General features: G+C 46.0%; 1 protein-coding gene across 1 annotated transcript in view; it reads left to right on the top strand.

Annotated features, from left to right (window-relative positions):
• TBC1D22A (TBC1 domain family member 22A) overlaps positions 1-12,610 on the top strand; it is a 407,989-nt gene that overhangs the window by 242,577 nt on the left and 152,802 nt on the right. The window contains exon 11 of the mRNA XM_069976977.1: positions 4,723-4,850. Coding sequence (XP_069833078.1) covers positions 4,723-4,850 — 128 coding nt within the window. The remainder of the gene's footprint in view (positions 1-4,722; positions 4,851-12,610) is intronic.

The raw sequence follows: 12,610 nt of genomic DNA, 5'->3' as shown, positions 1-12,610 counted from the left end.
AAACCCAAATGAATGTTGTTTGCACATCTGTCTGTAGAATATTCCCCTATTACTTAGGAAATGAAGCAATGCAGATGCAATCACAGGGTTGATTGTGTATGCTGGTTTCTTAAGAACAGATGGTAGGTTTAGATCTGAAAAGTATTTATTTCCTCGACTGACAACATGGTTGTAAATGAAGTGGTGTTCACTCCACACTATGAGGATTTCCAAGATTTTAATGGTGGAGGTTAAAAGCTACACGAAGGACATTGTGCAGTGCTGCTCATGACAATTCATGCAAAGGAAGAATGATTTGTCCTCTTGAGTGTAAGAGTGATTCAAGTACTTTGGAATACACTAACTAGGAAAGAGGTGTTGAAAGGGAGACATAATTAACATTTAAGAGTACCTAAGAGACTTCCACATGCTTTGACATCATTATTTATTTTACAAAGAAAGTCATATTAGAGGGTATAGCATGCAAATAATTAAGTACAAGATAGTCATAAATCAAGACAATTATATTTCCTAGTGAAATGTGCTAAGCTATGGAAAAGGCTTCAAAGGGCAATGAAATGTATATCTTGCGTATGGTTCACAAGAATATGGCATTACTTGAAATATATGTGAAGAGGATTGCGGTGTCCTTTACCCCACCAAAGAAACGAAGCATTAAATAATGGTGACAAATTGAAACCAAGTGCTAAAAAATGAGCTTAGTGTCTGTGTGCTGCTGTACCTAGTAAAGCTGAGTGTAATATGTATCTTATAACTAAATGTGTTGAGATGTTTCCAGTGATAAATCATTAAATTGTATGGAACTGCCAGAGCTATAAAAGGTGATTAAAAAGTCAAAACCTCCACTCCCACTGACTATGTGTACCTAGCAGGAGCCAGGCCACCACCATCAGTGGTCAAATCCTATGGGAAGTTCGGATAGCTAAGGAGACGGAACATGGCAGTGTGCATAGCCTCTGTTGGATCAGAATGGGAGTCATGCGCATTACTCTGTTTGTTCTGTCTCCATAGCTTCCTGACAGGTACACTTTAAATGAGCCCATTCAAAAAAGAAGTGACATGTCACTTCCTTCTATACTCTGAAACTCCATATGAAGTCAATGGGAGCTTCAGTGCTGAACCCTGACACTGTGCCAGCAGCTCAGTAAATGCCATGGCAAAACACTTCACACGCTTGTGTATTTTTCTTGTGCTCTTTTGTGGGCTGTAAAACCTCCTCTCCTCTCATCCCTTACCCGCTGCCTGTCAATCAAGCAGAGTCAGCCATGGGAGGGGTAGTTTGGAGGTATTCCAGCTTGCATGATCAGGAGCTTGGGAAATCCTCTCTGACACTTTTGACTGGAGAATAAAAACATTTTTCTGTGTTCTGGAAGCACAGACGGATATATGAAAGGTACCATGTGTCTCCTTGTCCTAACTGGTATCCAACAGTGTCAGCAGTTTGTAATGGGATCTGCTTCTTACAGTTTCACTTTAACCATCTATCTTATTAACATGAAACACAGTTACAAGAAGCTGTCTTACTTATGGAATTGCTTTGTTTGATATACAGTTATTAGTCGTCTTAACAGTCTTAGTAGGCATAATTTATCTCTTAGGAAAGCTTGTGGCTTATTATGGAGAGAAAATATGACTATGAATGCTAAAAGTGCTGAGAAATGTGTTTAACAGCACTTGCTGAAGCCTTGTAGGTTTTAATATTAGAGCTATCATTTCCTCTCACTCTTGTTTAATGTTATTATCATAAACTGCTGCTTAAGTATTTTATGAAAAATATTTTTTGGTTGATAGATGACAATAATTACATTTTCCCGTTCATTCATTATGTGCAAACGCTTATTTCTAGTGAGTTGGAAAATTTAAATTTAGAATTATTGCTAACCAAATTACCTTTATCTGCAAAAGTGCATCTGCTCACAATTACTTAGAAGAAGGAAGAATGAATTCATTCAGCGTTTGCCATTGCTTTTCTTTTGATCAATATAACTGCCGAGCAATGCTCATAATTTATTGTACCATTATTCATCATTGTTTAAATGCTAGTGAATCTCAATCGCTTACAGGGCTTATTAAAGCTTGAAGTTGGAATCATGATATGTAAATCCAATTATCAGATTTCATTATGACTGTCTCTCTACATGTTTGTAAGCTGCCCTCTTTGAGAGAGAAGTTATCCAAACTGATCATGTGATTTACATGGCCACATTTGAATCCTGTTCACCCAGTAAAGCTTTGGTAGCAAAAACAACCAGTCTGTATGTAATTCAGGCCTACATTACTGTGTTCAGAGAGACAATTATTTCCATAATTGTACAACCTTGTTTTAACATCTGCCTAATGACAGTCCACCAATACTTTAGGCTATGTTCACACTACGTAAAACTACGGCCGTAGTTTTGCGGAGTTGAACATAGCCTTGTGTGCAATTGGATCCCGGCCGGAGCGTACGCATATCGTATACACTCCGGCCAGGATCTGTGCGGCGCCGGAAAAAAACGACAGGTCAGTTTTCTGCGGCCGGAATTCAGTGAATTCCGGCCACAGAAAGACCTGTCAGTTCACACAGTGAAGCAAGCAGCTCTGGCTGCTTGCTTCACTGTGTGCTATGAGTAGCTCTGATGCGGGCGGACGCTGATGCGCCCACATCAGAGCTCCGCGGCCAAAAAGATCACCCGGCCGGTACTTAAGTACCAGCCGAGATGATCCGGCAAGAGACCGGCTGTTCCGTGACCCGGCCGGGGTCACGGAACGGCCGGTCTCATACGTAGTTTGCACATAACCTTAAAGTGTACCTGTCAGAGAGACATGTTATACGTTTTGTTTTGTTTTTCCCATGACAGTGCCTCTTCAAATTTTAAATCTAATTGTAGAGATTTATTAAGCTCCTAAAAATGCATGAAAATAGTGTGTGTGTGTTAATGAAATTGGTAGAGATGAATGAACTTCAGGTACTTTCAAGTTTGTCCAAAGCCAAACGCTCTGCATTTGATTACTGGTGGCTGAAGAAGTTGGATGCAGCCCTAGAGAGTCCTGGAAAAAGTGGATACAGCCTAGGGCTGTGTCCATGTTGTCCAGGCAGCCTTAGGGCTGCATCCAACTTCTTCAGCCACTGGTATTCACCAGGAAAAATCTGCACGTTTACTGTGGCATATGCCAGGGGCGCCAATTGATTAAAGGGATTTTCCACTTTATAGTAAAATAGTTCAACGTACAGTATTAGTAAGTGTACTCACATTACTTACTGACAGCAGCTTCCTGTGTACCTCATAGAGCTCCTCTCCTTCAGGCTGTGCTGTCCTGCTCTGTGGTGATTCGGTCCATAAGATGACCGACATGGAGAAGCATGTGACCATGCACACTAGGGGCAGAGCATGGTCACATGCTTCTCCATGTCGGCCATCTTATGGACCGAATCACCACAGAGCAGGACAGCACAGCCTTGAGGAGGGGAGTCTGATTTTAGCTCTATGAGGTACACAGGGAGCTGCTGTCAGTAAGTGCAGTCAGTACACTTACTAATACAGTACACTGAACTATTTAATGTGCTTCACTGTGAATAGAGTCTAATAAAAGTATAGACCATCCATTTTTGTTGACTGGAGGGTTTGTTTACGGCTGGTGGTCGTGGGCCACCTGGTCAATCATTACATGGTTTTATCAGGAATTGATGTGTTTCTTAGTAGCACATGTTATAACAGATGAAATACATTAATAATACATTTTTTGTCTATAAAAATCATGTGGGAGACATGGTAAAGATTAGTGTATTTTCCCCACATGGGGCACACTACTCCTAGATGTGTAAGCACTTTAAAACTAGAGATAAGCAAATTTACTTGAACTTGAAGGTTGAACTTGAACCCTATTGCTTATCTGTTAAATCCTGCTGCCTGGAAAATATGAATACAGCCATAGGTCTCCTAGGGCTGTATCCATGTTTTCCAGGAAACCCTATGCATCCATCTTTTCAAGGCAGTGGGATTTAATGGCTGAGCATTCCGGCTTGGGTTTTATGCAAACTGACAGTACATTTGCTCATCTCTAATTATAAAGTGCTTGCACATTCAGAATGGTGTGCCCCAATACTCCTCACTATTTATAACATACTATAATGTCAGTGTTTATAGAAGACAGTAAGATAGATGTCACAATATGGATGTAGAAAAATGTTCATGTCTTTTATATGTTAAATCATTGCACATGATCATTAGAAGAATTGTTAGTCTATTGTCACATTGTATTGAAAGTTTCAGATTAAAGCCTCTGCTGCAGATTATGTTGCAGAATTTAGTCATCCCTACACTATGGTTTTGTTTTATAGCAAACTGTGATAGAGATGTGAACAGAACCTTATCAAATGCAGCCACAGAATACCTGTGAACTGTCAAGTAGTCTAAGGAGTCACTGTGGAAACAGACCTAAATCTGGAGCTATATGTTGTAAATTTATCCTATTTAACATGCCTGCTGGTTACGTAGAATAATTTAGGTTTTGTTTTCCATTGGAGACGACTTAAGCAAAGAGTATTTTACATGTACCTAAATTTGGTCATTTTAGGACCAGCTGCAGTTCACATTTGCTCCCTGTTGATTAAGTAAATTGACACATAAATATTTACGTTCATGAAAGTAAAATATTGTGGTTTAATTGTCATTATGTTATTAGTGTGCAATATTGGCAGGCATCTGAAGATGTAACAAGTAATTTTATTCTTTCTTTCAGAACAAGTACACAGACACTTACATCAGTACGAGGTTGAATACTTACAATTTGCTTTCCGTTGGATGAATAATCTTCTGATGAGAGAGGTTCCCCTGCGGTGCACCATCAGACTGTGGGATACATACCAGGTGAGTCCTAACAGCAGGTCACCCACTTGCATTTGCTTTCAGGTGTGCAAACACCTGCTTCGGATATTTACATACATACCTGAAACAGTCTGTGGATTTCATTATCTTCTCAAGTGGTTTGCAGAATATTTTGCGATAAGAGTTATTTGAACCACAAGTCTGTAGTTTGATGCGAGCTGCATCTCAGTGTGGTATAACAGATATATAGTTTTTTGTAAACATTTATCTTCAGAGGAAAGTTATAACTTTGTTGTAAAATGGTTTCGCTCTTTTCTCTGCTCATGCACAGTGTGTACTATAGACATATCCACCTGCTATGGCCTCAAATGGGCTTCCTTACACTTCTTCCATCTCATTCTCCTGATCGGTCGGGGTCTCTGCTTAGCGTTGACAAATTAAAACTTTTGACATATCCCTGTGACATGTCAAAAGTTGAAAACCAAGATGCCTTACTTGTAAATTTCCAGACAAAAAGTTTCCAGGAGATGTGGTTGCTATATCCGCAGTAGGTACTGTACATTGAAACTTGCCTGGGATAAACATGTCTCGATCTTAAGATGAAAATAAGATATGGATCAGAGTAGGTGGATAAGGCTGCCTTTTTTTCTGCTGACAATCATCTATGTTTCTATCTGTCAGGGATAGTTGGGAGGCCATCAAAAACTTTACAGAGTCGGACAAATTTGCTGAAGTTGTCAGGTTCGGAAAACCTTTGTCTAAAGACACCTTTACATATTCTCTGCAGATGCTAAATGGTTGGCAATTGTTAAAAAAAAAAAAAAAAAAAAAAGAGTAGAGCACTTAGGTGTTCATAACATTTTCCTTTATATTCAGTGTATTCTGCTGTCTGTGTACAGTTCTGAGTATATGGTTTTACGGACCTGATTGTCTGCTGTGTGTATTGCTATAATATAGAAGGTGTTTGCGGAGTGCTATAGTACAGAAATTAGTTGTCTCTCTATAATCACAGAGTGTAATGTTTTCTTTGTATTTTATTTCCAGTTACGCCGTGCTTATAGTTTATATCTTGTAAGTTTTTAAATGAACAGAGCCAACAGACTCTCTGAGGAGCAATTTGGAGAAATACACTGGACAAACAAGATAACATAGCTTGCTAAATCGCATAGTAAATAGAATGTGTCCCAAGGAAATTATTATCAAATTTAATCTGTTATTCACCGTGGTATACTTATAATTTCATGGATAATCATTGAACTTGTCCTAGAACCTGCATTGGAAAAAAACCGCACATGCCTTCTAGCTGTTGTGTGCAGTCTTTCATTTATTTCCTCATAAAGTAGCATTTTTCCAATTTTTAAATTTCATTATTTTAAAAGTAACTATTACTATTGTTCTGTACCGTTAGGTAAACAGCATAATCTACAAACAGTTTTTTTTTTCCAGGTGAATATGAAAAAAAGTCTTTTGTATCTTTTCTAAATTTGTACAACATTAGAGAACCTGTTAAACTAATTCTTTGGGTAATTGTGGACCTGCAGTTACCCAATATGTGATGTTTTTTTTTTACCAAATCGCCAGGAACACAGAGAGGTTAAAAAGCCCCTCCCCCACGTCCACCTCAGTGTTTTTCTGTTTCCTGGCAGGATCACTACACAGAGAGCTCTCTGGTCCTTGCTGTCAGGGGGATCTGGGGAGTAGAATATATGTACCTGGCAGTCAGTGCGGCTCGGTCCCCTCAGGTCCCACTGTGTAGCTGTGGCTGGTTGCATCCTCCTGAGGCTGCCTCCCGCTGATGTCCTTCCTGTTGTTGAATATATGTGATATAAAATGTTTTTAACATTGAAATCATATTTATTTCGACTTATTTTATTAAATTTTTTTAAACTTAATGTTTTTTTTATGTTTTGTTTTCCTTTTTCCCAGTAAGGGATGACTATTTTATAACTTTATTTCTCATAGTTATAATAAAATTGCATTCTCCTGTGGCACTCAAAGGGTTAGACGAGCAGGATCAGAGGCTCCTCCTATCCTGCTGATGTTCCAAAGGATGACTAAGAACCTGAGCTGTATGTGACCACTTCCCATTTTAGTGCTGAAGCAGCTCCGGAGCTTTAAACCCCCCACCAACTCCACCACTGCAGCTAAGTCAAAAGACATCATGTGCAGGCTGAGGACCCGCACCGTCTGCGGTAAAAAGTGGGTGGTCAGTTAGGGTTAATAATTTAAACCTGGAGATAGGGCTGGGCGATATGGGCAAAAAATAAAATCTCGATTTTTTTAAAATTTTTTTTACGATTCTCGATTTAAATCTCGATTTTTTTCCTTTTTTGCTAAATAAACAGAACATTTTCTCCCTGCAGCATCAGATACTATTTTAATATTTTAGACAACAACTGTATTGATTTCCAGTGTAACAGAGGCCCCATATAGTATAGGAAATCATGTTTGTGCCTCCATCTACGTAGGGTGTAGTAGTGGAGGTATAGTGGATAGGGGGTGTAGGAGTGGAGGTATAGTGGATAGGGGGTGTAGGAGTGGAGGTATAGTGGATAGGGGGTGTAGGAGTGGAGGTATAGTGGATAGGGGGTGTAGGAGTGGAGGTATAGTGGATAAGGGGTGTAGGAGTGGAGGTATAGTAGATAGGGGGTGTAGGAGTGGAGGTATAGTGGATAGGGGGTGTAGGAGTGGAGGTATAGTGGATAGGGGGTGTAGGAGTGGAGGTATAGTGGATAGGGGGTGTAGGAGTGGAGGTATAGTGGATAGGGGGTGTAGTAGTACAGGTATAGATGAGGGGTGACTGGGGTAAAACTGAAGGGGACTGGGGTGACACTAAAGGGGACTGGGGTGACACTAAAGGGGACTGGGGTGACACTGGGGGACACTAAAGGGGACTGGGGTGACACTAAAGGGGACTGGGGTGACACTAAAGGGGACTGGGGTGACACTAAAGGGGACTGGGGTGACACTAAAGGGGACTGGGGTGACACTGGGGGACTGGAGGGACAATGGGGGACACTAAAGGGGACTGGGGGGACACTGAGGGGACTGGGGGGACACTGAGGGGACTGGGGGGACACTGAGGGGACTGGGGGGGACACTGAGGGGACTGGGGGGAACACTGAGGGGACTGGGGTGACACTAAAGGGGACTGGGGTGACACTAAAGGGGACTGGGGTGACACTGGGGGACTGGAGGGACAATGGGGGACACTAAAGGGGACTGGGGTGACACTAAAGGGGACTGGGGTGACACTAAAGGGGCCTGGGGTGACACTAAAGGGGACTGGGGTGACACTAAAGGGGACTGGGGTGACACTAAAGGGGACTGGGGTGACACTGGGGGACTGGAGGGACAATGGGGGACACTAAAGGGGACTGGGGGGACACTGAGGGGACTGGGGGGACACTGAGGGGACTGGGGGGACACTGAGGGGACTGGGGGGGACACTGAGGGGACTGGGGTGACACTAAAGGGGACTGGGGTGACACTAAAGGGGACTGGGGTGACACTGGGGGACTGGAGGGACAATGGGGGACACTAAAGGGGACTGGGGTGACACTAAAGGGGACTGGGGTGACACTAAAGGGGCCTGGGGTGACACTAAAGGGGACTGGGGTGACACTAAAGGGGACTGGGGTGACACTAAAGGGGACTGGGGTGACACTAAAGGGGACTGGGGTGACACTGGGGGACTGGAGGGACAATGGGGGACACTAAAGGGGACTGGGGGGACACTGAGGGGACTGGGGGGACTGGGGGGGACACTGAGGGAACAATGAGGGGACTGGGGGGGACACACTGAAGGGGACTGGGGGGGGACACTGAAGGGGACTGGGGGGGACACACTGAAGGGGACGGGGGGGGGACACTGAGGGAACAATGAGGGGATGGGGGGGACACTGAAGGGGACTGGGGGGGACACTGAAGGGGACTGGGGGGGGACACTGAAGGGGACTGGGGGGGGACACTGAAGGGGACTGGGGGGGGACACTGAAGGGGACTGGGGGGGGACACTGAAGGGGACTGGGGGGGACACTGAAGGGGACTGGGGGTGACACTGAGGGAACAATGAGGGGATTGGGGGGACACTGAGGGGACTGGGGGGGGGGGACACTGAGGGAACAATGAGGGGACGGGGGGGGACACTGAAGGGGACTGGGGGGGCACTGAAGGGGACTGGGGGGGGATACTGAAGGGGACTGGGGGGGGACACTGAGGGAACAATGAGAGGATTGGGGGGACACTGAGGGGACTGGGGGGGGACACTGAGGGAACAATAAGGGGACGGGGGGGACACTGAAGGGGACTGGGGGGGACACTGAAGGGGACTGGGGGGGGACACTGAGGGAACAATGAGGGGATTGGGGGGACACTGAAGGGGACTGGGGGGGGACACTGAAGGGGACTGGGGGGGGACACTGAAGGGGACTGGGGGGGGACACTGAGGGAACAATAAGGGGATTGGGGGGACACTGAGGGGACTGGGGGGTGACTGGTGCAGCTGGAGGTGATTGGAGCAGGAGGGCACATACATCTCCTCCTCCTCTCACCTCCACACACACGCTCCCCTCCCGGCCAGATATGGAGGTCCCGGGTCTGTGGAGGAGGAGGCCGCAGGGACTACAGTAGGTGGTGATCGCATAGCTGTGGGTCACGGAGCTATACAGCGGGAACGGGGGTCTGCACCGAGCCCCCCGATCCCGCTGTATAGCTCCAGGACGAGCAGCGCCGCGATCACCACCTACTGTAGTCCCTGCGGCCGCCTCCTCCACAGACCCGGGACCTCCATATCTGGCCGGGAGGGGAGTAGGACGCTCAGTGGAAGGGGCGGGGGCAGGTCAGCGGCGGCGCTGTCAGTGGCTGGAGGCCGCCGGCACTGCACCGCCCCTCTCCAGCATCTTCTCCCCGCTCACCCACACCGCCCCTCCACAGCTCTCCCGCCGGCCCGCACCGCAACCCCCCTTCTCTCAGCTTCTCCCCGGCACCGCAGCCCGAAATGATTTTTTGTGAAAATCGAATTTACGATTTTCACAAAAAATCTAATCGATTTCAACGTTCTGGACGATTAATCGAATTAATTCGATTAATCGCCCAGCCCTACCTGGAGACCTTCAAATGTGTAAATTTGGTACATCCCGCTTAGTAAATTTGGCCTCACATTACTGACTAAGACACTGTATTCAAAAATTTTAAAAAGTTAAGTATTTTGATAAATGGTGTGATAATTTTTATGTTTTTATAGACACCTTTTATTAGCTTTTTTATAGACACAAAAATATAGGTAAAAAAATATATAAAAAATACATATTACATTTGGTGCATACCACATGTTTACTTTTTTCTTGTTTAACCCCTTAACGACATCGGGCGTACGTATACGCCCCCACAGGGTGGGCTTTAACGCAAACGGGCGTATACATACGCCCGATGTTTCCCCGATCGCTGTGTGTTCACACACAGCGGTCGGGGAAGATGGCCTGCTATAATGTATAGCAGGCCATCTCTGCTCGTCGGCACGGGGGGTGATTAACCCCTCCCGTGCCGACGATCGCTGCTATATGCTGATCGATACAGATCAGCATATAGCAGCTGAAAACAGCTTTCCGGGTCATCGGTGACCCGGTGGCCCGGAAAGCAATGGCGATTGGTGCTGTCCGAGATAGCACCAATCGCCATTAGTGTCCCCAACAAAGATGGCGCCGATGCCACCCCCACGATTGCCGTGATAGGCCGGCCAGTACCGGCCGGCCCATCACGGCGATCATACTGTAAAAAAACAGTATTGCCGAGTTCTGCACCCCTCAGCTAGGTAGCTGAGAGGTGCAGAACAGGTGTGTGTGGTGCAGGTGTACCATACTCACCTGATCTGGCCGTCCGGAGCGAAGATCTGCGGTCCGCGTCGTCCTCGCGTCTTCTTCGCGTCGCTTCCGGGTTCGTTCGTCCAGCGTCGGAAATCTTCGGAAACACTCGGGTCTGCGGGTTCGGCAATCTCCGGCAATCTTCTCTCTACTGCCCCCTAGCGGCTGATCAGTGAATATCATTCACTGATCAGTTGCTTTGGGTTAAAAAGATTTTTTTTTTTCAAATTTTTTTCTTTTCTTTTTTGCGCTCTAACGCCGCTGAGTACTGATCACGTTAGTGCGCCTCTGATCAGCAACTCCTCCTTTTTGGCGTAGAAGCGTTTTTCCCCCCCTATATCCTACCGCCACTGTCTGCTGATAAGTGCCGCACATAAGTGCGGCATTTATCAGCAGCTCCTTTCTTGGCGTAGGGATATTATTTTCTTACTGTCAAAAAAACTTAAAAAACACTACATTACACTACACTACATGAAATAAAGTTTTACAATAAACATTTACATACCCCATATACTAGTCCCCGTATAAAGATGGCCCCCAGGGTGTTTTTGGCGTCGGACGCCTATGTTATTATTGCCTCCGACACCGAAACAGCCAGTGAGGATGAATGGGGGGGTTCGTTTTTTCCTCCATTCATCCTCATCGTCCTCATCATCCAGTGACGTGTCTGGGTGGTAGCGTAGCGTACGCTGCCCCCCAGACACGTCTTTTCCGCAGTACCGTCCCATCAAGAGATGACTGTATGGCGTGAAATTCTACAAACTCTGTGACAGTACCTCAGGGTACTCTTACAGATTTAGGGTAGGTGCATACTGCGGAATGGCGAAGGATAACCCTTTGTGCATTCCGCAGCTGGCACCCGCCGGCGGACTGATGCAGGCGTGCGTCTCCGCCCGTGTCATAGACTCCATTCTATGCACGGGCAGATTCCGTTGTCCATCCAAAGAATGAACACGTTCATTCTTTGGACAGAGGGCGGAATCCGCCTGTGCATAGAATGGAGTGTGACACGAGCGGAGACACATTCCTGCATCAGTCCACCGGCGGGTGCCAGCTGCGGAATGCACAAAGGGTTATCCTTCGCCATTCCGCAGTGTGCAGGTTCCATTACAGTGTATGAAGGAAGGGACACCCGAATCCAGCCCCAGATGCCCCCAGATGAACCCACTCCCCCCCTTCCGTCCTCAGAGTTAGTGTTAAGATCGTCCGGGAACTGATCTTCCCACTGCTGGATAAAGGTTACCACCTGTACAGGGATAACTTTTATACCAGCACCCCCTCTTCCGGTCCCTCGCTGCCCGAGCTACGGTAGCTTGCGGCACAATCCGAAAATATCAGAAGCAGTAATAGAGCCCTAATATTTAGCAGCCATGGAGTGGACCCAGCGCTTCTGGATATGAAGGACCCCGTATCGCACCAGGGCAACATTTTCCAGGTGACGTCCCCCACACTGGAAAACAGGAGACCCCAGAAGAAGTGCAGAGTGTGGCATAACAAGGGGATCAGGAAGGACACCATTTTCCCGTGTGACACCTGTTCTTATCCCCCCGGCCTTTGCATACTGGATCGCTCCAAGGCGTACCACACGTCATTGGGGTTCCACATTTTCTAAATTCTGTCCCTTATTCCTATTTCAGGGGTCACGTTGATCCGGCGATTATTCTGATCGCCATTATGGAGTCGGGAAGGAATTTTTCCCCTGTGATGAGGCTACTGTCGTCTGCCTCACAAGGGTTTTTTGCCTTCCTCTGGATCAACACAGGTTGAATTTGATGGACACCTGTCATTTTCAAGGACACCTGTCCTTTCTCTAAGCTCTCCCCTCTCCAGTCTATCCTGAACGCAGCAGCCAGACCTATCTTCCTCTCCAGCCATTATACTGATGTCTCCTTCCTGTGCCAGTCACTCCACTGGTTACCCATTAAACACAGAATACAGTAC

Source organism: Dendropsophus ebraccatus, chromosome 1, assembly GCF_027789765.1.
Source record: "Dendropsophus ebraccatus isolate aDenEbr1 chromosome 1, aDenEbr1.pat, whole genome shotgun sequence".
Classification (NCBI taxonomy): Eukaryota; Metazoa; Chordata; class Amphibia; order Anura; family Hylidae; genus Dendropsophus; species Dendropsophus ebraccatus.
The sequence above is the reverse complement of the archived record's forward strand: the minus strand, read 5'-3'. Positions and strand labels throughout refer to the sequence as shown.